The sequence below is a fragment of the Pan troglodytes genome, chromosome 10 (genome assembly GCF_028858775.2).
Source record: "Pan troglodytes isolate AG18354 chromosome 10, NHGRI_mPanTro3-v2.0_pri, whole genome shotgun sequence".
NCBI lineage: Eukaryota > Metazoa > Chordata > Mammalia > Primates > Hominidae > Pan > Pan troglodytes.
The window spans coordinates 74,933,625-74,959,750 of record NC_072408.2 but is presented as its reverse complement, the minus strand read 5'-3'; the positions used below and the strand labels follow the sequence as shown (position 1 = coordinate 74,959,750).

Below are 26,126 nucleotides of genomic sequence, written 5' to 3'. Positions count from 1 at the left end.
ATGCTGGTGAATTTCATTTTGAGGTGTGGGTTGCTGTTAGTCACTCTGTCTCTTGCCATTGCCAAGCACAAGCAATCTTCCTTCACCAAAAGTTGTTACCCAAGGGGAACATTGTCCCAAGCTGTTGACGCTCTCTATATCAAAGCAGCATGGCTCAAAGCAACGATTCCAGTAAGTATTAGGCTCTGCTTAAAATCATGACCTCAAGGACATTTACAATCTTGGATACAACTTGTTTCTCTCTGTTTTATTGTAGGAAGACCGCATAAAAAATATACGATTATTAAAAAAGAAAACAAAAAAGCAGTTTATGGTAAGTCAGAAAGTCTTCTTCTTTTTTACATTTCCACTTATTTGATGTTTATTTCCCCCTGCATTTAAATTTTTTTCAAAGAGTAATTAAGTAATGATCGGGGGACATTAAAAAACGATTCATAATTTACCATATGCAATTTCTTGTATCTTATTTTTAGAAAAACTGTCAATTTCAAGAACAGCTTCTGTCCTTCTTCATGGAAGACGTTTTTGGTCAACTGCAATTGCAAGGCTGCAAGAAAATACGCTTTGTGGAGGACTTTCATAGCCTTAGGCAGAAATTGAGCCACTGTGTAAGTATACACAACAAATACTGTGCATTTGATCCTAGAAACCTATTTAGAAGTCAGCATGTAAGAATCTGTCTCACACCAAAGGGTGAGTAAAACGAGCTTTGTAATTGTTGGCTTGTAGTCCAAATGGAGAGGTCATCACCAGGGAAATAGCATTAAATAACTGTACATTACTCAGAATGCTGCTATTTATTATTTCTTAAAGAATGGCTCATAAAACACACTGAAGAGAGCTAAAGTAACATGACATGGTTTTCAAATAAATACTTTAAAATCATTCTCTCATTATGTGATTCCCAAGTAATCCATTCATCCATTTAATATTTCTTGAGTACCAACTTTGTGCCAAACACTATTCTAAGTCTCTCTTTCTCTCCCTTCCTCCCTCCCTCCCTCTCTCCCTTCTTCCCTCCCTCCCTTCCTTCCCTCTCCTCCCTCCCTCTCCCCTTTCTCTTCCTCCACCCTCCCTCCCTCCCTCTCTCTTTCTTTCTTTTCCTTCCTTCCTTCTTTCTTTACTTCCTTTTCCTTCTTTCTCTCTCTCCTTCCTTCCTTCCTTCTTTCCCATAATAATAATAACTAACTGATGCCCTTTTTCTTATTTACTTATGTTTTTAAAAAAATAGTTGTGCCCCTTTTAAGGCATAATCTCAGTAAAAAACTTAAAAAGGGATAGACATGCCTTCTTTGGTACCTAAATTATTTGATGCCTCAGTATGGTCACTGTCATAGCAAGCAGTGGAGAATTAATTAAGAAGGTAAAAGTGATCACATTTCTATGAAAACTTCCACAGCAATAAAGACCAGTGCAGAAAACAAAACAAAACAAAACAAAACAAAACAAAAACAAAAACACTGAGCCAGAATCTGTGCAATGTTAGTCGAGTTGCCTCTGTGGGGAATATTGAAGCTTTTCTGTGCCCTTGGTTGGGGTCCAAGTATGCTTTCTCCAGCCTCCTGCAGTTGTAGCTTGCAGATGGTACAAAGGTTGGGTTGGGAGCCTTATTGCAATCCTTGGGAAGCCAGTTGGAAAGGAGCTCTTCATCCTGGGCATCATGGTCACTGAGACTTAAACACTGGGCCATTAGAGGGGAGGGGGTGTTTATTTTTTAAGAGTTAAGATGTTTTTTTCTTGTGGTCAACTAAATTGCTCCGTAACCCAAATTTCAGCCCAGAGTACATGAGGCATTTTATGAGTGTGAGTAGATCAGCTAGGTTAAAAAGAAAAAAACAAGCAAAAAAAAAAAAAAACAAAAACCCAACAAATTTAAGTTCTCTATGTCTTTGCTTAGTTTGTGTTTGTTATACCCTTACTTAGGTTTGGATTGCACGTTTTTTCATAAACTCTCATATTTTATTAAAATTACAACACTGATAAAAAGAAATTACAAACTGATACCTCTTTGCAAAACACAGGGAGAATTCTCTGGGCCAGTTCTGGTGCCTGAAATTTTGTTCTATGCTTAAACCTATAAGACAACCTTATGAAGAAAGTACATGTGTAACTATAAATAGTCTCTTAAATTTAAGTTGCATTGTTAAATCCTTGCCTGATACAGTACAGAGTGTCTGGTCAGAACCCCCAAATCCATGTCAGGTTTTCATTACTAATTTGGTTTTGTTGACCCAAATAGCTAGAGAACACATAGCGACAGTTATAACCTAAAACGAACAATATTCTAGATGAAAAGCTTAGGAAACCTAGATATGACTAGGAACTCTGGTTTTTCTTGGTTTGTTTCTGGGGAAGTTTTCCTAAAGTGGGTGGGACAGTGTGGCGCCGCTCTGGTTGGTTGTTGCTGCTTCCCAAAGTGTCTGGCTCCCTCCTGTGGCCAAATACGAACACATCATCTCATCAATCTCGCCAGGCAACACGTAACTCCGCGCTTTCCTTCTTCCCTCCTCCCACCTCAAGCCTATCAGTGTGAGCATCAGTTGTCTTACAAGCTGTGAAGTTTATGCCCTGGGGTAAAGCAAGCTCCCCCGTGAAACATAAAGCGGCAGGATTGGCCTGAGCGTTAGAAAGACTGCAGACATTGATTTAGGGAAAAGGTAACTGGCCTGGTGTCTAATGTTTCAGCCAAACATAATTTTATATTTCTGGCAGCAGAAACTGGTATCTGTCTGTTTAATACAAATTAACTGAGCATCTACCCTATGAAGCTCTGAATCAGTGGTTGGGAGAGGGCTTAGCAGACAGAAGTTATAAAACATGAAGTAAACAACATTAATTTAAATATATTTTGTTAATAAAAATGGACACTAAATGTAATCAATGTATAAATGGTCAACATATTGAAACTAATTATGCTTGCTGTATTTCCCCTGCCGTCCGTACTATTGAGGTTGTTGTGGGAAAAATAAGTAAAACAAAGCTCTGGGGATTCAGAGCAGTAGTGATCAAGTCACAAGCGGTCAAGTCCCTTCTTGAAAGGGGGGACTGTGAGAGGGGGCCTTCCGTTCTGCACGCTCTGAGCTTTAGAAAGCTTTCTGCAGAACCTTGACATATTTTAAAACTGATCCAAGGCTTCTTCCTCGATCGGGAGACAGAAGGAAATGGCCCATTCTGTTTCCTGGAGGTGGTACTCTGGGATAATGCTTAGGTTAGTATGATGCTATAGGCTAAACAGGATTTTGAGGGGTTGATTGAGCAATGAATGCTGCATTGGTAGTGCTGCTGCAGAGTTAAATGCGGTCTGTGTTCTGAACAGCCGATTTACACAGAATTTTGGCACACAGCCTACTTGCTTAATGTGTGCACTTAATATTTGAAATTATGCCAACAATAAAACATTGGTTTGTGTTCTTCTGAAAGTTTCCTCTGCCCCAAACCTTGGGAATAATTTTTAAAAAGCAAAACATATGATATCAATTGCTTTAAATCATTTGAAGAATCCAGTAATTATGTATTTTGTATCTTAATACATTCAAGGTAATAGTAAGGATTACTACAGCTCTTTATAAATTGTTAGCTTGTGCATGGGATTTTAAAATGCTCTTATCAGTGTACCTGTTTTATTTCTGTTGACAATTTTTAATGGATACCAGAGTTATTAAAAGATGCTTACTCTGCTAAAGTTGCAAAGACATTTTAATTTGTGATGGTAACTTTTTTTCAGATAATTATATTTTACCAAATAGGGTATGACTCTGGTTGGATTTGTTGATTACATGCTGAATTAGGTGAAAAATTTCACATATCAAGAGCAAAGTACTAAATTATTCCTTTAAAATTTACAGTAGCCTTCCCTGGTAGGTTTAATAGAAGTATTTGGGTTGGGGAAATATTGCAGTTCCAATGATGGAATACTTATGTACTATATTACCAAATCTCATTACCTGGATTATATTTGAGTTATCCTTGGTGGGTGTTGTTTTGTATCACCAGAAAGAAAAACTTAAAAGATGAACTCTGGTATAACCCGGAATTAGATACTGGATCACATGTTGTCAGCTAGAGATGATCAATATCTATTTCACTTGCAGTTCATTTGCATGGAACTTTATGATTACTGGCTGCAGATAACAGTACAACTCTTTTGACATTCATATCACCAGCCCACTATTGAACATTTCTAGGTTTTAGATAGTTCAAAATTCAGATATAAAAATAAAATGCTCATGGTGAGCAACTGGTCCTATCCGCCTCCTTTCCATTTATTCTTTTCTATTCCTGTTCATAGGCAACATTGTGTCACTCATTACTATTTGATAAAGGTGATGAAATAAATAATTGCCACATTTTGAGGGTATGGATTTGCACTTGATGGATATTCGTCAAATGGCTGAGACCTCGTGCTTTCCTTCCTTTTCCTTCCTTCATTCCTTTCTTTTTCCTCCCACCCCATTCCTCCTTTCCTTTAATATACTTAAAAAACTGTCCATGTGCCTGCTCCAGAACAATTGCCAAATGATGAATTTGTCAATGACCAAGTTGTTGAATTAGTTTTTTCTTTTATTTATTTAGTTTTAGTTGACTGGCTTTGTTTTGTCTTCATAAGAAAGAAGCTTTTGTGTTGAGGACTGTTGTGTTCGTTTCTGTTCCTAATTCCCACTTTTGGAAATAAAGATCAAGTAGCAGGGAGAGGGGAGACTTGAGGGCATAAAAATCATAAGATCAGAATGTTTCTGAGCATGCAGAATTCTTATGACTATATTTAACATTACTATATTTGTATACAAGGGAGAATATATAAGAATTTGGCCAGGTACGGTAGCTTACGCCTACAATCCCAGCACTTTGGGAGGCCGAGATGGGTGGATCACCTGAGGTCAGGAGTTCGAGACCAACCTGACCAACATGGCAAAACCCCATCTCAAGAAAAAATACAAAAATTAGCCGGGCGCAGTGGCGCGTGCCTGTAGTCCCAGCTACTCGGGAGACTGAGACAGGAGAATCTCTTGAACCCAGGAGGTGGAGGTTGCAGTGAGCCAAGATCGCACCACTGCACTCCAACCTGGATGACAGATATCTATGACACCTTCTTATTATCTTAGTGTCTTTTGAAGAGATTTTACATTTTATGAAGTACAATATAATAGTTTTTTCTTTAATGGACCATGTTTTGGTGTCATATTGAAGAAATAATTATTTAACACAAAGGTCATGAAAAAATTTTACATTCAGAAGTTTCCTCATTTTAAATATCACATTTAGATCAATGCCTTTTTAACACATCTATTGACAGGATTGTATGATTTTTAATTTTTGGACAATTGAAACAATGAATTACATTGATTTTCAAAGTTAAACCAATCTTGCATTTCTGGGATGCACTCTACTTGGCAATGATATATTATTTCTTTCATACATCACTAGATTTAATTTGCTAAAACTTTGCTTAAAAATTTTGCATCTACATATGTTAGATGTTAGTCTACGGTTTTCTTGTAATATCTGTGTCACTTTGATACTAGCATAATCCTGGCTTCATAAAGTTGAAAAGGGTTTACCTTTTCAATTTTCAGAAAGTGTTAGTATAGACTTATTTTTTCTTCAATGTTTGGCAAGATTTACCAGTGAAGCCATTTTTGCTCAGAGTTTTCTTTGTGGGAAGATTTTACACTATGTATTCTATTTTTTAGTAGATGCAAGGTTATTTTTTCAGATTATCTATTTCTTTTTGAAGGAACCTTGGTAGTTTGTGTCTTTCAGTGATTTTATTCATCTCATCAAATTCACCAAATTTATAGCCAGATAATTTTTCATGATATTTCCTTAATATGCTTTTAATATCTGCATAGTACAGGATGATGTCACCTCTCTTATTTCTGATATTGGTAATTTTTGTCTTTATTTTTTCTTTCTCATGGGTCTGGCTAAAAATTCATCAATTTTATTGATTTCTCAAAGAACCAGTTTTTAGTTTCATTGATTTTTCTTTGTTACTTTTCTGTTTTTATTTCAGTGATTTTTATTCTGAACATTATTATTCATTTTCTTCTATTAAATTTATATTTAGTCTGCTCCTTCTAGTTTCTTAAGATAGAAACTTGGGTCATTAACTTGAAATTTTTTTTTTCTTTAGTTGGAAGCTGAGATTATTAATTTGTGATTTTCTAACTTTTTATTATAGGAGTTTAGAACTATAAATTTCCCTCTAAGTACTTCTTTAGTTACATTTCACAATCTTTGCTATGTTGTGCTTTCATGTTTATTTGCTTTAAATTACTTGCTAATTTCCCTTTTTATTTTTTCTTTTATATATGGGTTACTTAGAAGAGTGTTATTTAGTTTTTATATGTGGGAATTTTTCTAGATACTTTTCTAATTTTGATTTCTAATTTGATATCATTTTGGCCAGAGACCATACTTTGTATGACTTGAATCCCTTTATATTTGCTGATCCATGTGTCATAACCCAGAATTTGGTCTATTTTGGTAAATGTTCTACGTATATTTGAAAAGAATATGTATTCTGCCATTGTTGGGCTGAGTATTTTATACATTTCAATTAGATTTAGTTGTGACAGCTTTTTACTTTTGCTCTCTATTAACTTTTTTCTACTTATTTTATCAATTATTGGTATCTCTGACATTAATTGTGAACTTCTGTTGCTTCTTGAAGTTCTATCAGATTTTGCTTCATGTATTTTGAAGTTCTGTTATTAGGTACAGAAATGTTTATGATTGTTATATTCTCTTGATAAACTGACACATTTATCATTATAAAATTACCCTTATTGTCCCTAATAATATTCTTTGTCCTGAAATCCACTTCTTTTTTGATGCTAATAGAATCACTCCAGCTTTCTTTTGATTGATGTTAGTGTGCTATGTCTTTTTCCATCCTTTTACTCATAACATATTCATGCCTTTTATTTTTCTCATTATTACTTGTTTTAAGCAATTTGATTATGATGTGAATTGATGTAGTTTTCTTCATGCTTCTTGTGCTTGGAGTTGATTGGGAATCTTGTATTTGCGAGTATATAGTTTTCATCAAATTTGAAATTGTTCAGCATTATTTATTCAAAAACTTTTTTCTGTATCTCCTTCTGTCTCTTCTCTTGGAATGCTAATTACACATATATTAGCCCATTTGTAGTTGTCCCACAGCTCACTGATTCTGTGGGTTGTTTTTTCCTGGTCTTTTCTGTGTTTCATTGTGAATAGTTTCTATTGCTACATCTTCAAGATCACTAATCGTTTCTTTTGTAGTGCCTATCTGTTAGTCCCATTCAGAATATTTTTCACCTCATACATTGTAGTTTTTATCTCTAGAAGTTTGAATTGAGTCTTTTTAATATTTTACATTGCTCTATTGAACATGATCAGTCTTTCTCTAACTTCTAGAACATATGGAATAGAGTTATAGCAACTTTTAAAATATCCTTATTGATTAATTGTAACATTTGTGTCCACTCTGGGTCGGTTTCAATTGATTGATTTTTCCCCCGTTATGGGTCATATTTTACAGCATCTTTGCATGGCTGGTAATTTTGATCAAATGTCAAATATTATGAATTTTACCTTGTTGGATCCTAGACATTTTTATATTTCTATAAATATTCTTGAGTTTCCTTCTGGGACACAGTTAAATTACTTGCAAACAGTTTGATCTTTTCAGATCTTGTTTTTTAAGCTTTGTTAGGCAGGACCAAAGTATTGTTTAGTCTAGTGCTGATTTTGCCACTCATTGAAGCAACACATTTCTGTAAACTCTACCATATTTCCTATGATTTCGCTTTCCTTTCTTCTTTTCCTTCTCTTCCTCCTTTTTGAAATTTATTTGTTCAGGACATTCGGCCATTTGTCTTACAGAGTTTCTCATAGTCTGTATTTTCTGACTGCATTTTCATAGTGTCATTTAATATATTCTCCTCTTTATTTACCATCCATTAACAATTATACAGAGAGACTTGATCAGATTTAGCTTGATGTTTTAGCTAGAACACTTTATAGGTAGCATTGTTTGCTTTCACTGGGTCACATGATGTATGATCTTTATTTTTACGATGATAACAACCACTGACAATTATTGTCTAGATCCGTTAATTCATAAGGCACTACAAAATAATAATGTTTAAATTCTATTTTATCTTCTTTACTCATAAGCTGGGATAATTCAATAAATAGAATCTACTCCTATTTGGATGTTCTGAGGAAGTTATCGTATAAGAAAGCCAGGTTAAATACTTAATTATCTTCCTTTATTTGCTAGCTTTCAACATAAGGGGTTGGTTTTCTGATTTTCTCCCATAATGACCAATGAATTATTAATTTTGTTGTCATTTTCTCTGTTTCATTATTAACTCATGAAATTATTTCTTATTTTTGTGAAGCTTATCTGATTTTTCTAAGGTACCTGCCTTTTGGGCTTCCTGGCAAGTCCGTTTTCTTGAGCCACTCTTAAGATAAAACAGCGTGACAAATTATCATGATAGACTCCAAGGACTGGAATTCCCAGTACCACTGTATTTGGACATCCTCTCATTGCTTCTGGTGACATTCTAAGCATTTTGCAGCACCTAATACAATATATTTTCCAATTAGTTTGATTTGGGTAAGTCAGATAGTATAATTGTTCAAAAAATAAGTTATGTGTAATGTAAACTTCTTTATGTTTATACTCTTTTCTAGCCATAATATTTGGAAAATTGTTTATGTAAGAAGACATTTTAGAGATTCTTACAGAACTCAAATACTCTCAGACTTGAAAGAGAATTTAGCAGTCACCTTATTGGATTCATAAAATAATTTACCTAATTGCTAGTGATCAAAATAGAAATGAAAATAATTTCTGTTAGTTTTTAAGATTTCATCATCTACTTTAATTAACATTTTGAGAACCTGAACAGTAATTGGTATTTAGAGAGACACATTTCTTCATGTCGGTTGCATGTAATTAATTTTAAAGTCTGGCAAAAATTGGCAAACAGAATATTGTGTTTCCATTGTTTGTAGGCTGTTTAATAAGTAACTTGTATCATCAATTGCAACTAGCTTATCAACTTGTAAAATATTACCAATTATTCATCCCTGTAATTTAAAATTGTAAAAATTGCAACTGGTTGAACTGATAAAGCAAGAATGAGACCAATCCTGTCTTATTCTTTCATCAGCTGCAAAGTCTAAAACTTGTGTCTTCAATAACAGTAGCCTCATCTTAAGGTCGTTGGGAGAATTAAGTACCTAGCATGTAGTAGTTCTGCAAAATTGTTAGTGCTTCCCTTATTGCTTTTCATGCACAGAACATTAATTTTTATTCCAATTACATTTTCTCAACAATTTACAAAGGAGTGGTTCTCTTAAGTAATCAGATACTTTTTTAGTGCTTAATATTAGTATTATATTGTATAATGTGTATAATTTATAGTAGTAGCTTATTTATTTTTTATGAGACGGAGTCTTGCTGTGTTGTCAGGCTGGAGTGCAGTGGTGCAATCTTGGCTCACTGCAACTTCCACCTCCCGGGTTCAAGCGATTCCCCTGCCTCAGCCTCCTGTGTAGTTGGGACTACAGGCGTGTGCCAGCATGCCTAGCTAATTTTTTGTATTTTAGTAGAGATGGGGTTTCACCATGTTGGCCAGGATGGTCTCGATCTTCTGACCTTGTGATCCATCCACCTCAGCCTCCCAAAGTGCTGGGATTACAGGCCTGAGCCACCATGCCCGGCCAGCAGTAGTTTAATTTAAAGATAAATAGGCTGAGCATGGTGGCTCATGCCTGTAATCCCAGCACTTTGGGAGGCCGAGGTGGGCAGATCACTTGAGGCCAGAAGTTTGAGACCAGCCTGGCCAACATAGTGAAACCCTGTCTCTACTAAAAATAAAAATAAAAATAAAAATAAAAAGTTATCTGGATATGGGGTGCATGCCTATAATCCCAGCTACTCAGGAGGCTGAGGCACGAGAATTACTTGAACCCAGGAGGCTGAGATTGCAATGCGTCAAGATTGCACCACTGCTCTCCAGTCTCAGCAACAGAGGGAGATTCTGTCTCAAGAAAAAAAATAAATTATGAGTAATTGGTTTTAATTTTGGTAAAGGTATTTTCTAATTATGTTATTGAATTGTTTTGCTGACAAATTCATTTCTTGGTTAATGATATATAATTTCTCTGTCAAAATTGTGAGGCATGAAAAATGACGGAGAAAAAGCAAGCTAGCTTCACTATCCCTTCTTCTGCATCCTGAAAACCAAAAACAAATACACAGCACTATGATTATCACCAGCAATATCCCAGAATGCTAATATATGAGGATAAGACAGTTCCTGAGGCCTCAGAGAAGTGAAAAAATTTTGGGCAGATAGTAACAGAATTGGAATTTTACATCCACAATGCCCCTCCCCCAATCTGCCAGGCACCAAGCATAGGGAAAATTTTCTCCCAACTCACAATTACTACACTGGAAAATGTGGGATTGAGGTGGACAATCAGCTTCCCCATGATCTGGAGCTCCTGGGTAGGATACCTATACCTGCCTCAACAAAAAGTCAAAATGTGTGTGTGTTGGGGGATGGAGTTAAAGTATAGTTTTTAAAAGTTTTTCCTTGGTTTGTTTCTAGTCCCTTTTTATTTTGATCAAATATAAGTTGTCATCTGTTTGAAATAACTCGTTATATTTATAAGAGGTTTTTTGTAAGCCTCGTGGTAACCACAAAGCAAAAACTATAATAAATGCACTAAAAATTAAGAGCAACAAAATAAAACATACTGCCAAAGAAAATAACCACAGAAGACAGTAGAAAGGAAGAGAGGAGTTAAAAAAAACAAAATGAAACAAAAAAAACAACCATAAAACAAGTAACAAAATGTCAGTAGTAAGTTTTTACCTATCAATGATAACATTGAATGTAAGTGGACTAAATTTTCTAATTAAATGACAGAGTGGCTGAATGGATAAAGAAACAAGACCAAACAATATGCCACCTATAAGAAACTTGCTTCACCTCTAAAGGCTCACATAGACTGAAAGTTAAGGGATGGATAAAAGATATTCCATGCAAATGGAAACCAAAAAAAGAGCAGGACTAGCTATCCTTTTATCAGATAGACTACAAGCCAAAGTCTGTAAAAAGAGGGTAGAAAGTCACTATATAATGATAAAGAGGTTAATTCAGCTAGAGGATATAACAATTATAAATATCTATGCATGCAACATAAGAGCACCCAAGTATATAAAGCAAGCATTAATAGATCTAAAGGGAGAGCTAGACTGCAATACAATAATAGCAGAGGACTTCAACACTCCAATCTTAGTAATGGACAGATCATTTAGACAGAAAAAGTCAAACTACACATTAAACCAAATGGGCCTATGTGACAGTCACAGAATAATTCACCCAACTGCTACAGAATACACATTCTTTTCATCAGCACATGGAACATTCTCCAGAAAGACTACATTTTAGGCTACCAAACAAGTGTCAGCACATTCAAAAAGTCATAATTATGTCAAGTATCTTTTCTGACCACAATGGACTAAAACAGAAATAAACAACAAGAGGAATCTTGGAAACTACGAAAACTCATGGAAATTAAATAATATGCTCCTGAGCAATCGATGGGTCAGTAAATATATTACGATGGAAATTTTAAAATGTCTTAAAATAAATAAAAGTGGAAACACAATATACCAAAACCTATGGGATACAGCAAAAGCAATCCTAAGAGGGAAGTTTATAGCAGTAAATGCCTACCTCAAAAAAGTAGAAGACTTCAAATAAACAACTAATAATGTATCTGAAGGAACTGGGAAAGTAAGAACAAACCAAATTTAGTAGAAGGAAATAACTAATAAATGTCAGAGCAGAAACAAATGAAATTGAGCCTACAAAACAATAGGGAAGGGCAATAAAATAAAAAATTGGTTTTTTTGAAAAGATAAACAGTGGACATTTAGCTAAGAAAAAAAGAGAAAATACAAAATAAAATCAGAGATGAAAAAAGAGACATAACAACTGATGCCACAGAAATACAAATAACTATTACAGAATTACAGAATATTACAGAAAATTATATGTTAACAAATTGGAAAACTTAGAAGAAATGGATAAATTACTAGACACATGCAACCTATCAAGATTAAGCCATGAAGAAAGACAACCTAAACAAACCAATAATGAGTAACAAGATTGAAGCTGTAACAAAAGTCTTGTATTAAAGTAAACCCAGGACCTAATGGATTCAGTGCTGAGTTCTACCAAACATTTTAAAAAGAATTAATTCCAATTCTACCCAAACTCTTAAAAAATTAAAGAGAAGAGCATATTTCCAAACTCATTCTGTGAGTCCAGTTGTACCTTGATATAAATCAGACAAGGACACAACAAAAAAGAGAAAACTGCAGGCCAATGTTTCTAATGAAAACAAACACAAAAATCCTCACAAAAATATTACCAAACCAAATTCAACAACACATTTAAAAGATCATTCACCAGATCAGGCGGGATGCATCCCAGCGATGCAAGGATGGCTCAAAATGTGCAAATCAATAAATGTGATACATGAAAAGAACCAAGAACAAAAACCATATGATCATTTCAATAGATATTGAAAAAGTATTCAATAAAATTTACATCCCTTTATGATAAAAACCCTTAACAGACTAGATATAGAAGGGACATACCTCAGAACAATAAAGGCCATATATGATGAGCTAACATCACACTGAATGGGGAAAAATTGAAAGCCTTTCCTCTATCATCTGGAACAGGACAAGTTTGACCACTTTCACCACTTTTATTCAACATAATACTGAAAGTCCTAGTCACAGCAAATAATCAAGAGAAGGAAATAAAGTGCATTCAATTTGAAAAGGAAGAAGTTAAATTATGCTTTTTCACAGATGACATGGTCGTATATTCAAAATATCCTAAAGACTCTACCTAAACTGTTAGAACTGATAAAAAAAAAATTCCGTAAATTTGCAGGATACAAAATCAAGTTACAAAAATCAATAGCATTTATGCATGCAAACAGTGAACAATATAAAAAAGAAATAAAAAATCCCATTTACAATAGCTACAAAAATATAAGATACCTAGGAATAAATTTAACCAAGGAAGTGAAGGATCTCTATAGGAAAAACTATAAAACATTGATGAAATTGTGTATAAAACAATGAAATTGAAGAGGACACACACACAAAACATGGATATTCAATGCTCCTTCATTGAAAGAAATAATACTGTTAAAATATCAATACTACCCAAAGCTATCTACAGATTAAATGCAATTTCTATCAAGATACTTCTAGCATTCTTCACAGAAATAGAAAAACATGGTAAAATTTACACGGAACCACAGAACCACAAAAGACCCCCCAAAAGCCAAAGCAATACTGAGCAAAAAGAACAAAGCTGGAAGCATCACACTACCTGACTTCAAAACATACTATAAATCTATAGTAACTAGAAGAGCATGGTACTGGCATTAAAAACAAAAAACATAGACCAATAGAAAAGAATAGAGAACCCAGAAATAAATCCATACATTTACAGCCAACTCATATTTTGACAAAGGTGCCAAGAATATACATTGAGGGAAAGAACAGTCTCTTCAATAAATGATGCTGGGAAAACTCGATAACCATATGCAGAAAAATGAAACTAAACTCCTATCTCTCACAGTATAGAAAAATAAAATCAAAATGGATTGGAGCCCAATATAAGACCTAACACTATGAAACTATTGGAAGAAAACTTGAGGAAACACTTCAGGACATTGGTCTGGGCAGAGATTTTTTTTTGAGTTAGTCCTCGAAAGTACAGACAACCAAAGAAAAAAATAGACAAATGGGATTATGTAAAGCTAAAAATCTTCTGCCCAGCAAAGGAAACAATCGACAAAGTAAGAAGGCAACCTACAGAATGGGAAAAAATATTTGCAACTATCCGTCTGACAAGGGACTAATCAGAATATATGAGGAACTCAAAGAACTCAATAGCAAAAAGCAAATAATCTGATTTAAAAATGGGAAAAAGATCTGAATAGACATACAAATGGCCAACAGGCATATCAAAATACTCAATATCACTAATCAGAGAAATGCAAATCAAAACCACAGTGAGATACCATCTCACCCCCGTTAGAATGGCTATAACTTAAAAGGCAGTAGTGATGCTGGGAAGGAGGTAGAGAAAGGGGAACCCTGGCACACTGTTGGTGGGAATGTAAACTAGTATAACTGCTATGGAAAACAGTATGGAAGCTCCTCAAAAAACTAAAAGTATAACTACCATGTGATTCAGCAATCTCACTACTGGATATATATCCTAAAGAAAGGAAATCAATTTCTTGAAGAGATAACGTGCACTCAAATGTTTATTCAGCACTAGCCACAGTAGCCAACATATGGAATCAATCTAAGTGCTCATCAACGGATGAATGGATAAAGAAAATGTGGTATAATGAAAAAAATGAAATTCTGTCATTTGCAGCAACATGGATGGAACAGAGGTTTTTATGTTAAGTGAAGTAAGCCAGGCATGGAAAGACAACTATTTCCTGTTCTCACCCATTTGTGGGAGCTAATAAAGTGGATCTCATGAAGACAGTGAATAGATTGAGTGTGAGCAGAGGCTGGGAGAGGTAGGGGTGTGGCAAGATGAAGAGAAGTTGATTAATGGGCTCAAAAATACAGTGGGAGGAAGTTACCCTGATTTAATCATAACACATTATATGAATGCACCAAAATGTCACATGTACCCTGAAAATATTTACATCTATTATGTCTCAATAAAAAATTATGGGGTGCAGCTCTATTGCTGAGTTAGGAATTTAATTCACATGCTAAATTGTGTGAACTAATTCTGATGAATGATAATAACACTGAAAAATGTAAAAACCTGCACTGATGTTATCCTACTATAGTATCTATTTGTATTTAACGTATTAAAAAACTCTTTCTAATTTTTTTCTGTGGTTGGAACATGAAGAAATGTCTTACAAGGGTTTAAGATTATTCTAGGTAAGCTAGCTTACCTATATCAGATGATCTTTGTAGTTATAGAGAATATAGAAATTGGATAATGATGTTTTGTAAACTTTTCTGTTCAATATCTACTGAGTTGTTGGATATTTGTCTTTTTATTAAAATTAAATGTCTGATTATGAATTTGGTTTCGCAGAGAGACACTTGGCTAATAATTTAGTCCCTCTTTTCTACTTTCATGAAAACTTGCTTGTAAATCTAATCGTGCTTTCTTCAAATTATGCTAATTTTGTTATTTTCTTTCAAAGTTTCCTATAAATCTTTCTGGTGTCAGTAGTTTTGTGTTGGTGTCCTTGTGCTTGTGCTGTTTTTTTTTTTTTTGCCAAACTGATATTTATTTATTTAGTCTATTTTTTAAACATTATACTAGCATAATTTTCTCAAGTATGGCTTTAAAAGCACTTCAGATAATATTTGTAGGACCCCATGTGAACAACTGTGCAAAAAGTCAGTGAATAAGATTTGCTTAAGAGTCTGTATCTGCAGTAAAACAATAAAATTAAGTTTAGTCTTTAGTTGAATCTCTTATCTGTCACTCTTATCTATCATTTGTATTTTGGAGAAGAAAAACTTTCAAGAAACCAAGGCTGTGGTCAGAGTAGAAACCATCTTAGCCATTAAGGTCAACTAAAAAAACAAAAAACAACAAGAAGGGTGGTTATGATCCAGTCTGAAGTTGTATATTGAGGTCTATAAAAATGAAGGTCTTATGTATGGTTTTTCACTTACCCTCTGGCTGTATATTTATAATATGATAGAGTATAATCTAATAAAATCCTTTTTGTCGAGAGAGGATTTGAGGCCATTCTCCATGAGAATGCAGTCTGGACAGTTAATTCTCTGAGGAACCGTGACACATGTAGCTGTCGACTCATAACCCACTATCTCCTTTCCTCAAATTATTGGTGTTGGGGGAAAAGCTGAGTGTTGGGAGAAGCTGAGGTGGGGGCTTGCATGTCTGATATAATGTAAAACAGTCTTGGAACATGTCCGGGGTCCAGAGTCTAAAACCCCTCATGGCTTTTGGAACACCAAGCTCTGTGCAAAAGGGTGGAAGCCTACCCTGACGCACCATAATCTAAGCCTAGGGCATAAAACCCGTAGGGGCTAGGATAGCATCCAGGGCTCAGGGCATAAAACCCCTCGTGGCCTCTGGAATGTGTCTAGACTTGTCGGCTCCTTGCTCTCCCAGGATCGATTGTATCTTGAGTTAAAAGAACCTGCTCTCCATTATCTCAAGTAGCAGAGCATATGCTAAACCGTCACAGCTGTAAATCATGTGCTTAATGCAATGCTCCCTTTCAACCCCACATTCTCACCACCTGTTTCTTTGTTTGATCACCAATAAATAGTCTGGGCTTCCAGAGCTCAGGGCCTTTGCAGCCTCCGTACTCGTGTTGGCCCCCTGTACTCACTTTCTCTCTCAAACTGTCTTTTCTCATTCCTTTGACTCCACTGGACTTCGTTGCCCCCACGACCCGGTGTTGGGTCTGATTACCCCAACAATCAGTAGAGGTTTTCCATTTTTGCTTTAGCCATCATATGCAGTACAAATTTGTATGATTTTTTTGAACACATAAGGAAATTGGAAAAAAACTAAGAATTGTATTGCTTGTTTATCTGATTGTTTTAGACAAAGTTATAAGGGTCACTAATGTCTAGGCCACGCTTCAAATTTTTAAGAAACAAGTAGGCTTGTGGACCCTGAGGCAGTAAGTCGATGCTTGCATTTTATTTGTTGATTGATTTATTCAGCAAATGTTTATTATTTAGTATTTGCTGAACACTATTCCAGATGCAGGGGACTCAATGAAAATCGACAGACAATATTTCTGTCCTCATAGAGCTCATTGAAAATTCTGGCTGGGCGTGGTGGCTCACACCGTAATCCCAGCACTTTGGGAGGCAGAGGCGGGTTGTTCACTTGAGGTCAGGAGTTCGAGATCAGCCTGGCCAACATGGTGAAACCCTATCTTTGCTAAAATATAAAATTAGCCAGGCGTGGTGGTGGGTGCCTGTAATCCCAGCTACTTGGGAGGCTGAGGCAGGAGTATTGCTTGAACCCAGGATACGGAGGTTGCAGTGAGCTGAGATTGTGCGCGCCACTGCACTCCAGCCTGGGCAACAAGAGTGAAACTCTGTCTCAAGAAAAAAGAAAGAAAGAAAGAAAGAAAGAAAATGCTTTCTTCCCATCTTGGCTAGTCTCAAGTTGTGATTGGTGCTGCAAAGGGAGCACATAGGAGGATGTGCTGCAGCAGAGGTGGAGGTTGGGGGCCATAACTCGGATTTAGTCCAAGATTTTCAGCTGAGACCTGAAGGGTGTTTAAATTCTCTCTGCGCTCTCCAGCCTTTGAACACCTTGCTTCCCTGCCTACTCATCTCTTCTTCCTGCTTTTTCCACTCATCTTTCGAGACACAAGTCACTTTTTTTCTTCTGGAAGACTTCAGAGGTTACCTCTCCTCTGTCTCCTGGAGCAGTCATGTTTTTGTTTTAATCACAGTATTTGTCATATAGAATTGTAATTGTGCATCACTCCGTGTCTTGGCAGACTGTGAGGCCTCAAGCGTACCCTGGGGTGATTTTCATGCAGGGTACTTTTGTACATTAAATATAGGTTTGAACTGCATAGGTCAACTTACATGTGGTTTTTTTTGTTTTCAATAAATGCACTAGACAATTTTTTGGAGATTTGTAACAATTTGACAAACTTGCAGATGAGATGTGTAGCCTAGAAATATGGAAAAATTAAGAAAAATATGTCATTAATGCATAAAATATATGTATTTACTAGTCTATTTTATCATTTGCTACCATGAAGTATCCACAAATCTATTATAAAGAGTTAGAATGTATCAAAACCTATACACACAGACACTTACAGACCATACATGGAGCCATTTGGTTTGTAAACAAAGGTAAAGATACAATATTAAAGAATCTGGCAACTGGGAACTTGTCTGCTGCCTTTTGGTTGGTAGAAACTGCTTCTACCAATCAATGTGTTCAAATTGCATGTAAATTGCACATTACCAATGAGTAATGTGAGTAGAGACAAACTGCTCACATGAAGATAATTAGCTGCACAAAATTACTTGTGGTAATGCTGTACTACTATAATAATTCTGTAGCCACCTCCTGTTGCTATTGTAGTGTGCTCAAGTGCTGTGAATATCCACTTAAAATGCTGTATAATGTTAATTATCTTCATGTGAGCAGTTTGTTGCTATAGTAAATTGCCCATTGCAGTAAAAAGTGGTCTCTTGTGTATGTTTCACTGTGTTTTGTGCAATATCATAAATCTTGAATAATACCATGGGTGCCACACAAAGTGCCACTGGTGATGCTGGAAGTGCTCCCAAGAAGTAGAGAAAAGTCATGACACTACAAGAAAAAGTTGAATTGCTTGATACGTACCACAGAGTGAGGTATGCAGCTGAGGTTGCGTGACAAGTCCAGGATAAGGACCATTGTGAAAAAAGAAAAGGAAATTTCTGAATCCCCTGCTACAGCTACACCAGCAGGTGTGAAAGCTTTGCACTTTTCCGGAAACACCTTTTTAAAAATCTCCTATTGAAAATGCAGCTTTCATGTGGGTGTAGGACTGCTAAAAGAAAGGCACATCTATAGGCCCTGATACGATTCAAGAAAAAGTGAAGTCATTATATGACAATTTAAAACAAAAGAAAGATGAAGGATCTACAGCTGCAGAATTTAATGCCCTCAAAGGATGGTTTGAAAATTTTAGAAAGACATTTGGCTTAAAAAAACTGTCAAGATAACAAGAGAAACAGTTTCTACCAACCAAGAGGCAGCAGACAAGTTCCCAGATGCCATTAAAACAATCACTGGGAAGGAAGGGTATCTGCCTGAACAGGTTTTTGATGTAGATGGAAGTGTCCTATTCTGGAAAACAATGCTACAGTCATTTATCAGTAAAGAAGTGAGCACCAGGATTTTAAGGCAGGAAGGAATAGGCTAACTTTAATGTTTTGTGCAAATGCAGTCAGGTTTATGATCAGGACTGCCCTTATTTGTAAAGCTGCTAACCTCTGAGCCTTGAAGGGAAGAGAGAAACACCAGCTGCCAGTCTTTCCATTGTACAACATGAAGGCCCAGACAATGAGAACATTTTTTTATGGATTGGTTCCATTGGTGCTTTGTTCCTGAAGTCAGGAAGTACCTTGCCAGTAAGCAACTGCCTTTTGAAGTTTTTTTGATATTGGGCAATGCTGCTGGCCACCCAGAACCCCATGAATTCAACACAGAAGGCACTGAAGTAATCTACTTGCCCCCATATACAACATCTCTAATTCAGCCTCTAGATCAAGGGGTCATAAGGACCTTTTAGGCTCATTACATATGGTATTCTACAAAAAGGATTGTCAACAATATGGAAGAGAACACCAATGGAGGGAACATCGTCAAAGTTTAGATTACACTATTGAAGATGCTATCATTGTTATAGAAAAAAACATGAAAGTCATCAAGCCTGAAACAATAAATTCCTGCTGGAGAAAAGTGTGTTCAGATGTTGTACATAACTTCATAGAATTTACAACAGAACTAATCAAAGAAATCACAAAATAGATTGTGTCTATGGCAAAAAGATGGTGGGGACAGGGGCAGGTTGAAGATATCAAGATATGGATCTTGGAGAAATTCAAGAGCTAGTAGACACTGCACCACAGGAATTAGCAGAAGGAGATGAGTGTTTCTGAACCAGTGCCAGACGATGAGGAAGAAGACATAGAAGAAGCAATCCCAGAAAACAAATTGACATTAGACAATTGGCGTAAGGGTTCCAATTATTCAAGAGTGGTTTTAACTTCTTTTATGACATGAACTTTTCTATGATATGAGGACTGAAACTAAAGCAAATGGTGGAAGAAGGGTTAGTACTGTATAGAAATATTTTTAGAGAAATTAAAAAAGTCAGACAGAAATTACTATGTATTTCCTTAAAGTTACACCAAGTGCCTGCCTCTCCTGCCTCCCCTTCCACTTCCTCCACCTCTTTTGCTTCTGCCATCCCTGAGATAGCAAGACCGACTCCTCCACTTCCTCCTCATCCTTAGTTTGCTGAACATGAAGATGGCAAGGATGAAGACATTTATGATGATCCACTTCCACTTAATGAATAGTAAATATATTTTCTCTTCCTTATGATTTTCTTAGTTACATTGTCTTTTCTACAGCTTATTTCATTATAAAAATACAGTCTATCTATCTATCTCACAAAATATGTGTTAATTGATTAATCATGTTATCAATAAGGCTTCCGGTCAACTGTAGGCTATTAGTTTAATTTGCGGGGAGTCTAATGTTTTATGCAGGTTTTTAACTTCATTGGTGGGGGGTGGTCAGTGCACCTAACGTTATCCAGCATTGTTCAGCTGTAAATCATTCATTGTCAACTGTAAATCAGTGCTATATGGCAGAGGCATTGCTGTATGCTTAGCATATAGTAAGTATGTGATAAATATATATTGACTTAATAATAAAGAATGAATGTTTCCTATGACATGATTATCTCACATTTTTCTCAGAGCTGATTTCTAGTTATTCTAGCCCTACCAATAAATTGCCTCTGGTCTAGATCATATCAGCTTCTGTTGAGTTTGTCAAATCGTTCAGCCATTCTTATGATAAAACTGCTGACCCTTTTATCACACATTGTAATTTCAGCCACTGCAACTAGACTCAAAAATATAAAGAAAAGGAAATCATCATTTTAATAAATTCCTCTTTCCAAGCAAAGCAATCTGAATTATGGCAGTAAAATCTGCTATCCTACTGGACCTGTGGACACATTTACAACAGTATAAAGAAAATGAGAACTCTGTAGATCAGATCTTTACTAGGGGTCACTCGTAGTAAGCAGTGCTCAAGGCACCAGGAAGTATTCCTTCAACCAGAGTGCAGTTGTAGTGGCAACACTGGCACTGTTAGTTTTTTTTTTTTAATTGAACAGTGTTTTCCTCCTTTTTGACTTTCATTACTCTTCCTAGAGTAGCATGTGCCTTTGGTGTGAGTGAGGGACAAAACCTCTCTGGCACTTCCCACCTGCTGTGGGATGCATTGCACATCCAAGTTCCCCGGGTAGAAGACACAGTTGACAGGAATACCTGTTTTATTTAACTTCTGTAGTGTCCAGAATGTGGTTGGTTCTTTGGTCTCTTACCTTCAGTGTTAAATCTTTAAATCCTGGCCAGGCGCGGCAGCTCACGCCTGTAATCCCAGCACTTTGGGAGGCCGAGGCGGGCGGATCATGAGGTCAGGGGATCGAGACCATCCTGGCTAACACGGTGAAACCCCGTCTCTACTAAAAATATAAAAAATCAGCTGGGCGTGGTGGAGAGCTCCTGTATTCCCAGATGTTCGGGAGGCTGAGGCAGGGGAATGGCATGAACCCTGAGGGTGGAGCTTGCAGTGAGCCAAGATTGCACCACTGCACTCCAGCCTGGGAGACAGAGCAAGACTCTGCCTCAAAAAAAAAAAAAAAATCTTTAAATCCTAACACATGATTTTAGAAACATGAGGAACTACTTTTAAAAAGGATTCTATGCATTAAATATTAGGATGAAGTTTTACTGAGCATTCACAGACACACTAATGACAGATTAGAACATTCCACTCATCCCAGAGAAAGAATCCCATGTTGTATAGTTTGGTGCAAATGTAACATGAAATACACCTAAAGAGCATTCTGAAGTCAGGGCTCCTATCACAGTGAGGTCTAACCCTGTGTTCATGAATCCTGCAAACTGTACCTTAAGCTGAGCAGTCTGTGTCTGCAGCCCCTTGATCACAGCAGTCTGCTGTGCCTAATCATGAAAGCCCCTTTCACAGGAAGAGTCTCTTCCCTCCTATGCAGGGTCTGATCTGAAGGTAGCATCCCCATTTGGGCAGAGCCAGAAAACCATCACCACCATGAACACCCCTGAAGAGACCTGTTGGTTGACCTCAGCCATGTTTCATGCATTTTGATAGATGTTATCATTTAGCCACTTTCATTTCAAGTGTTTGAACTAAGTGTTATCTTTATTGATATGACATTCTTTTGTCGAGAGGACATTTAGAGACTAAATGTTATCATTTACCCACTTCCGTTTCACGAGTTTTAACTCTTATCTTTAACTGTTAGATAGTGACACTATTTTGTCACAAGCATAGGACTCCCTGTGGGATGTTAGGTGAGTGACTTAACTACCTGGGCCTTGGTCTCCCTTTCTGCAAAGTGCAAACAATCGGCTTATTCAATCTCCTTGGTCTATTCCAGTGCTAAAAGTTTTATGAGTAAAAACTAAGTAGATAAATTAGGCATTTTCACATTTTCTTTCCTTTCTTTTCTTTTATTAGTCCTATAGAAATTTGTGGGAGAATAGAGTAGGATATTAACTTTCTCCTGTTTGACGCCCAGGTGATTCCTGTGCTCAGATAGGGTTTGAGAATTCACTTGCACAAAGCGGACTGGTAGTTTCCCCTGGCCAGCCAGCCTACAAGCCAACTGCTCAAGATACTAGCCTGCTGCTTCTCCTAATTTAGAAAGTAATATTAATGTCCTAGGTGCCTTCTCCTTGTAGTCTACACTGAACATTGTTCTGTGCTTTGTACATGACAGGCAGAGTGATTTTTTAAAAGGTAAATTTTTTTTCTTGTCATTCTCATGTCTTTCATGCTTCCCACATTTCTCTTGCTTAATTGCTCCAGCCATGCTTGCTTGCTTTCTTTCAGTTTCTGGAAAGCACTGAGCTTTCTCTTGCCTCGGAGGAGCATATTTTCCTCTGCCTGAGTTACTCTCTTGTGTCTTCTCCCCAACTTCCTCTCTCCTTTCCTCAGTTTCTCATATAGCCTGTGCCTTCCCATTTCTGTTATCTCAACTTAAATGTTGATATGGTTTGGCTCTGTGTCCCCACCCAAATCTCATCTTGAATTGTGATCCCCAAATGTGGAGGGAGGGACCTGACGGGAGGTGATTGGATCATGGGGGAGGTTTCTCCTGTGCTGTTCTCATGACAGTAAATGAATTCTCATGAAATCTGATGGTTTAAAAGTATGGCACTTCCCCCTCTGCTCACTCTCCTGCCACCAGGTAAGATGTGCGTTGGTTTCCCTTCACCTTCTGCCGTGATTGTAAGTTTCCTGAGGCCTCCCTAGCCATGCAGAACTGTGAGTCAATTAAACTTCTTTTCTTTATAAATTACCCAGTCTCGGGTAGTTATTTATAGCAGTGTGAAAATGGGCTAATACAAATGTCATTTTTCAAAAGACCCCTCCTTGACCACCCAGTTGAAGGTAGGTGGTTCCTATGAATCCCTGTCATAGAGTTTCGAGAGTTGCTAACACAGCTTTAATTGTAATTTGTAAATTTTTGTTTTTGTTTTATTTGTCATCTGCTTTCTCATGAAACTTTAAGCTCTGTGAGGAAAAAGATCATGCATTATTTATTTTGCCAGTGCATATCTAGTGCTCAGCACATAATACCTGCTCTATAAATATTTGTTGAATGAATGAAAGAGAGTATCATTAATGCCTCTCCAACAATATTATCTGTAATTACTGTTGATTTCTTAGATTTCCTGTGCTTCGTCAGCTAGAGAGATGAAATCCATTACCAGGATGAAAAGAATATTTTATAGGGTAATAATTCTAAATCCTTATATTAAAAAACTTTGTTTTTTAAAATATGAAAACTTTATTCTCTTATATCTGTACTTTATCTGCAGATTGGAAACAAAGGAATCTACAAAGCCATCAGTGAACTGGATATTCTTCTTTCCTGGATTAAAAAATTATTGGAAAGCAGTCAGTAAACCAAAGCCAAGTACATTGATTTTACAGTTATTTTGAAATACAATAAGAACTGCTAGAAATATGTTTATAACAGTCTATTTCTTTTAAAAACTTTTTAACATAATACTGACAGCATGTTAGGTGATTCAGAATAGACAAGAAGGATTTAGTATAATAACGTTTTGGATATAAGTTGTCACTAATTTGCATATTTTCTGTGTTTTCAAATAATGTTTCCATTCTGAACATGTTTTGTCATTCACAAGTACATTGTGTCAACTTAATTTAAAGTATGTAACCTGAATTAACTCATGTAATATTTGTGTGTGGAGGGGGATGTGGGGGGTGGAGGGGGAATGACAGATTTCTGGAATGCAATGTAATGTTACTGAGACTTAAATAGATGTTATGTATATGATTGTCTGTTTAAGTGTTTGAAAATTGTTAATTATGCCCAGTGTGAACTTAGTACTTAACACATTTTGATTTTAATTAAATAAATTGTGTTTCTTTCTCCTGGGTGTCCTTTTCATGACAGCATGCTAGAATTTCATGGAGTGCAAGGGGTAACTACAAGATAACAGCAAATAAGATGCACAAAGTAACTAACCCTTGGAATAATTTACCAGGAATGCCTTTGACAGGAAACCCAAGCCACTAAGACCACAAGCAACCAAGATCAAATGATGCTGAATCTTGATAACACAGCTTCAGGGTGCCGTAGAACTAGGAAAGTTCATAGAAGCCAAATGAAAGGCTAAATGCAGTTCAAATTCCACCACAGTCAACTTTTCATAATGTCTAAAAACCCCATCTACATACTTAGCCCTTCAGTTAAATGAGTAATATGGCCTAACCATTGTTTTGCATTAAAGGGACTCTGCTCAGTGCTATTGGCATACAGCATGGAAAACAGGAATAGCTTCTGATGGCACATCCTAGGCCACCAGCCAATTCATTCCCACAAGGCTTTCATTGTGCCCCTGCTGCACGCTGACAATTCTGGGACTTGGCACCTTTTGTATTAATAGGTGGGACTTCACCAAGGTCTTCATGGATTGTGTCTCTGGAAACTTTTCTCTTCATTGCTTTCCCACCACCTAGTTCTTCGTTTCAGTCATGGGGTCATCAGGCTGTTCCCTAGGAACTACCCTCTCTTGATTGATTTCATATTCCAAAGTGATCCCTTTCTGCCTTTCCCCATCAACACACTGTGGTACCATGTCTGATCTCTTCTGGGGATGTCATTCCTAGACAAGTATACAGGACAGGAAAGGTGTGGTGAGCTGCAGGGCATTGGTGAGGGGAGACTGGAGGACTCTTTTCATCTTGCTTTTTACCCAGAGCTTTCTGGGCAGGCTCCTGGGCCATCAGCAGCAGGGCAGTCTTCTTTCCTGAGAAACATTAGGAAGAGCTGGAATCTGGGGGATCAGGAACCTGCTCCCTGGCTTTGCCAAGGACTGGGGGAGATGATGCACTGACAGCCTTTCCTTGATCCACTTTTAGGGCTCTCAGCATTTTCCAGGATTCGGCACCACTGGCAGCTCAGTTGAAGTGTGCTGGACTTCCACGAAGGCCAAAGTAGCCCCCAGTCTTGGTCACAAACCATGGGGACAGCTTAAGAGCTGTCCCATTACTTGGTGTCTCCAGACATGAGAAGGGCTGAGAAACATTCATTTGCCAGTCAGCAAAGAAATATTTACTATGGGGGCTTTAGATTCTTAGGAGTAAAATTTCATTTGCCTCCCCAGTGTTGCTGGGTGATTGAATTTAATATTTGTTTGATTGTTTCCGAAGTTCTTTGGTTTTCCAGAATAGTCAAGAGGTTGCTAAACTCAGTCAGGAGCAATAGAGGAATTTAAAAGTCACCATCGTGTGAAAAATCAATATCCAAGTGCTGGTGTCTATTCACAAACTTCTCAAATGCCAGGGGCAAAAGCACAGTTTTTGTGTGCTTGAGTAAGGACTGGTATATTGAAAGGGCAGCAAGAGAGAAGCTGTAATCTTGTGCACAGTGGGGACACTGTGTCTTGGTGGTGCTGCTGTGGGTTCAGGGGTGAAGCCCTCTGATTTACAGGCCCCACTCTGGATTTTATCAGAACCAGGGATGATGACACATTGGGAAATGCCTGTGCATCCCTGAACCCACATGAGCTGCTGTATAAACCTTAAACCCATTTAGCATTTGTAGGAGGTGATCCCTTTTGGTAGATCCCTCTTGGATGAAACAAAGAGACTAAGTATCCCATTAAGATGTTTTGTCTGGCCGTCTCTTGCTGCTTCTCT

The 26,126-nt window shown here is 36.9% G+C and overlaps 1 protein-coding gene and 1 long non-coding RNA gene across 7 annotated transcripts in view; one reads left to right on the top strand and one right to left on the bottom strand.

The window, feature by feature from the left end:
• IL26 (interleukin 26) lies at window positions 1-23,860 on the top strand. Its single transcript, XM_001152032.7, has 5 exons — window positions 1-171; window positions 257-313; window positions 474-608; window positions 23,622-23,687; window positions 23,774-23,860. Exons 1-5 carry the CDS (start codon window positions 1-3, stop codon window positions 23,858-23,860), a joined length of 516 nt encoding a protein of 171 aa, XP_001152032.1.
• LOC107966622 (uncharacterized) overlaps window positions 23,719-26,126 on the bottom strand; it is a 216,643-nt gene continuing 214,235 nt past the window's right edge. For all 6 annotated transcript variants that reach the window (XR_010148072.1, XR_008538503.2, XR_010148074.1 and 3 more), the window contains one exon: window positions 23,719-26,126. This is a non-coding gene — a long non-coding RNA (uncharacterized LOC107966622).

Coding starts and splice junctions, on each gene's coding strand:
- IL26 (XM_001152032.7), top strand. CDS start 1: ATGCTGGTGAATTTCATTTTGAGGTGTGGGTTGCTGTTAGTCACTCTG. Junction 172..256: donor GGCTCAAAGCAACGATTCCA/GTAAGTATTAGG, acceptor GTTTTATTGTAG/GAAGACCGCATAAAAAATAT. Junction 314..473: donor AAACAAAAAAGCAGTTTATG/GTAAGTCAGAAA, acceptor TCTTATTTTTAG/AAAAACTGTCAATTTCAAGA.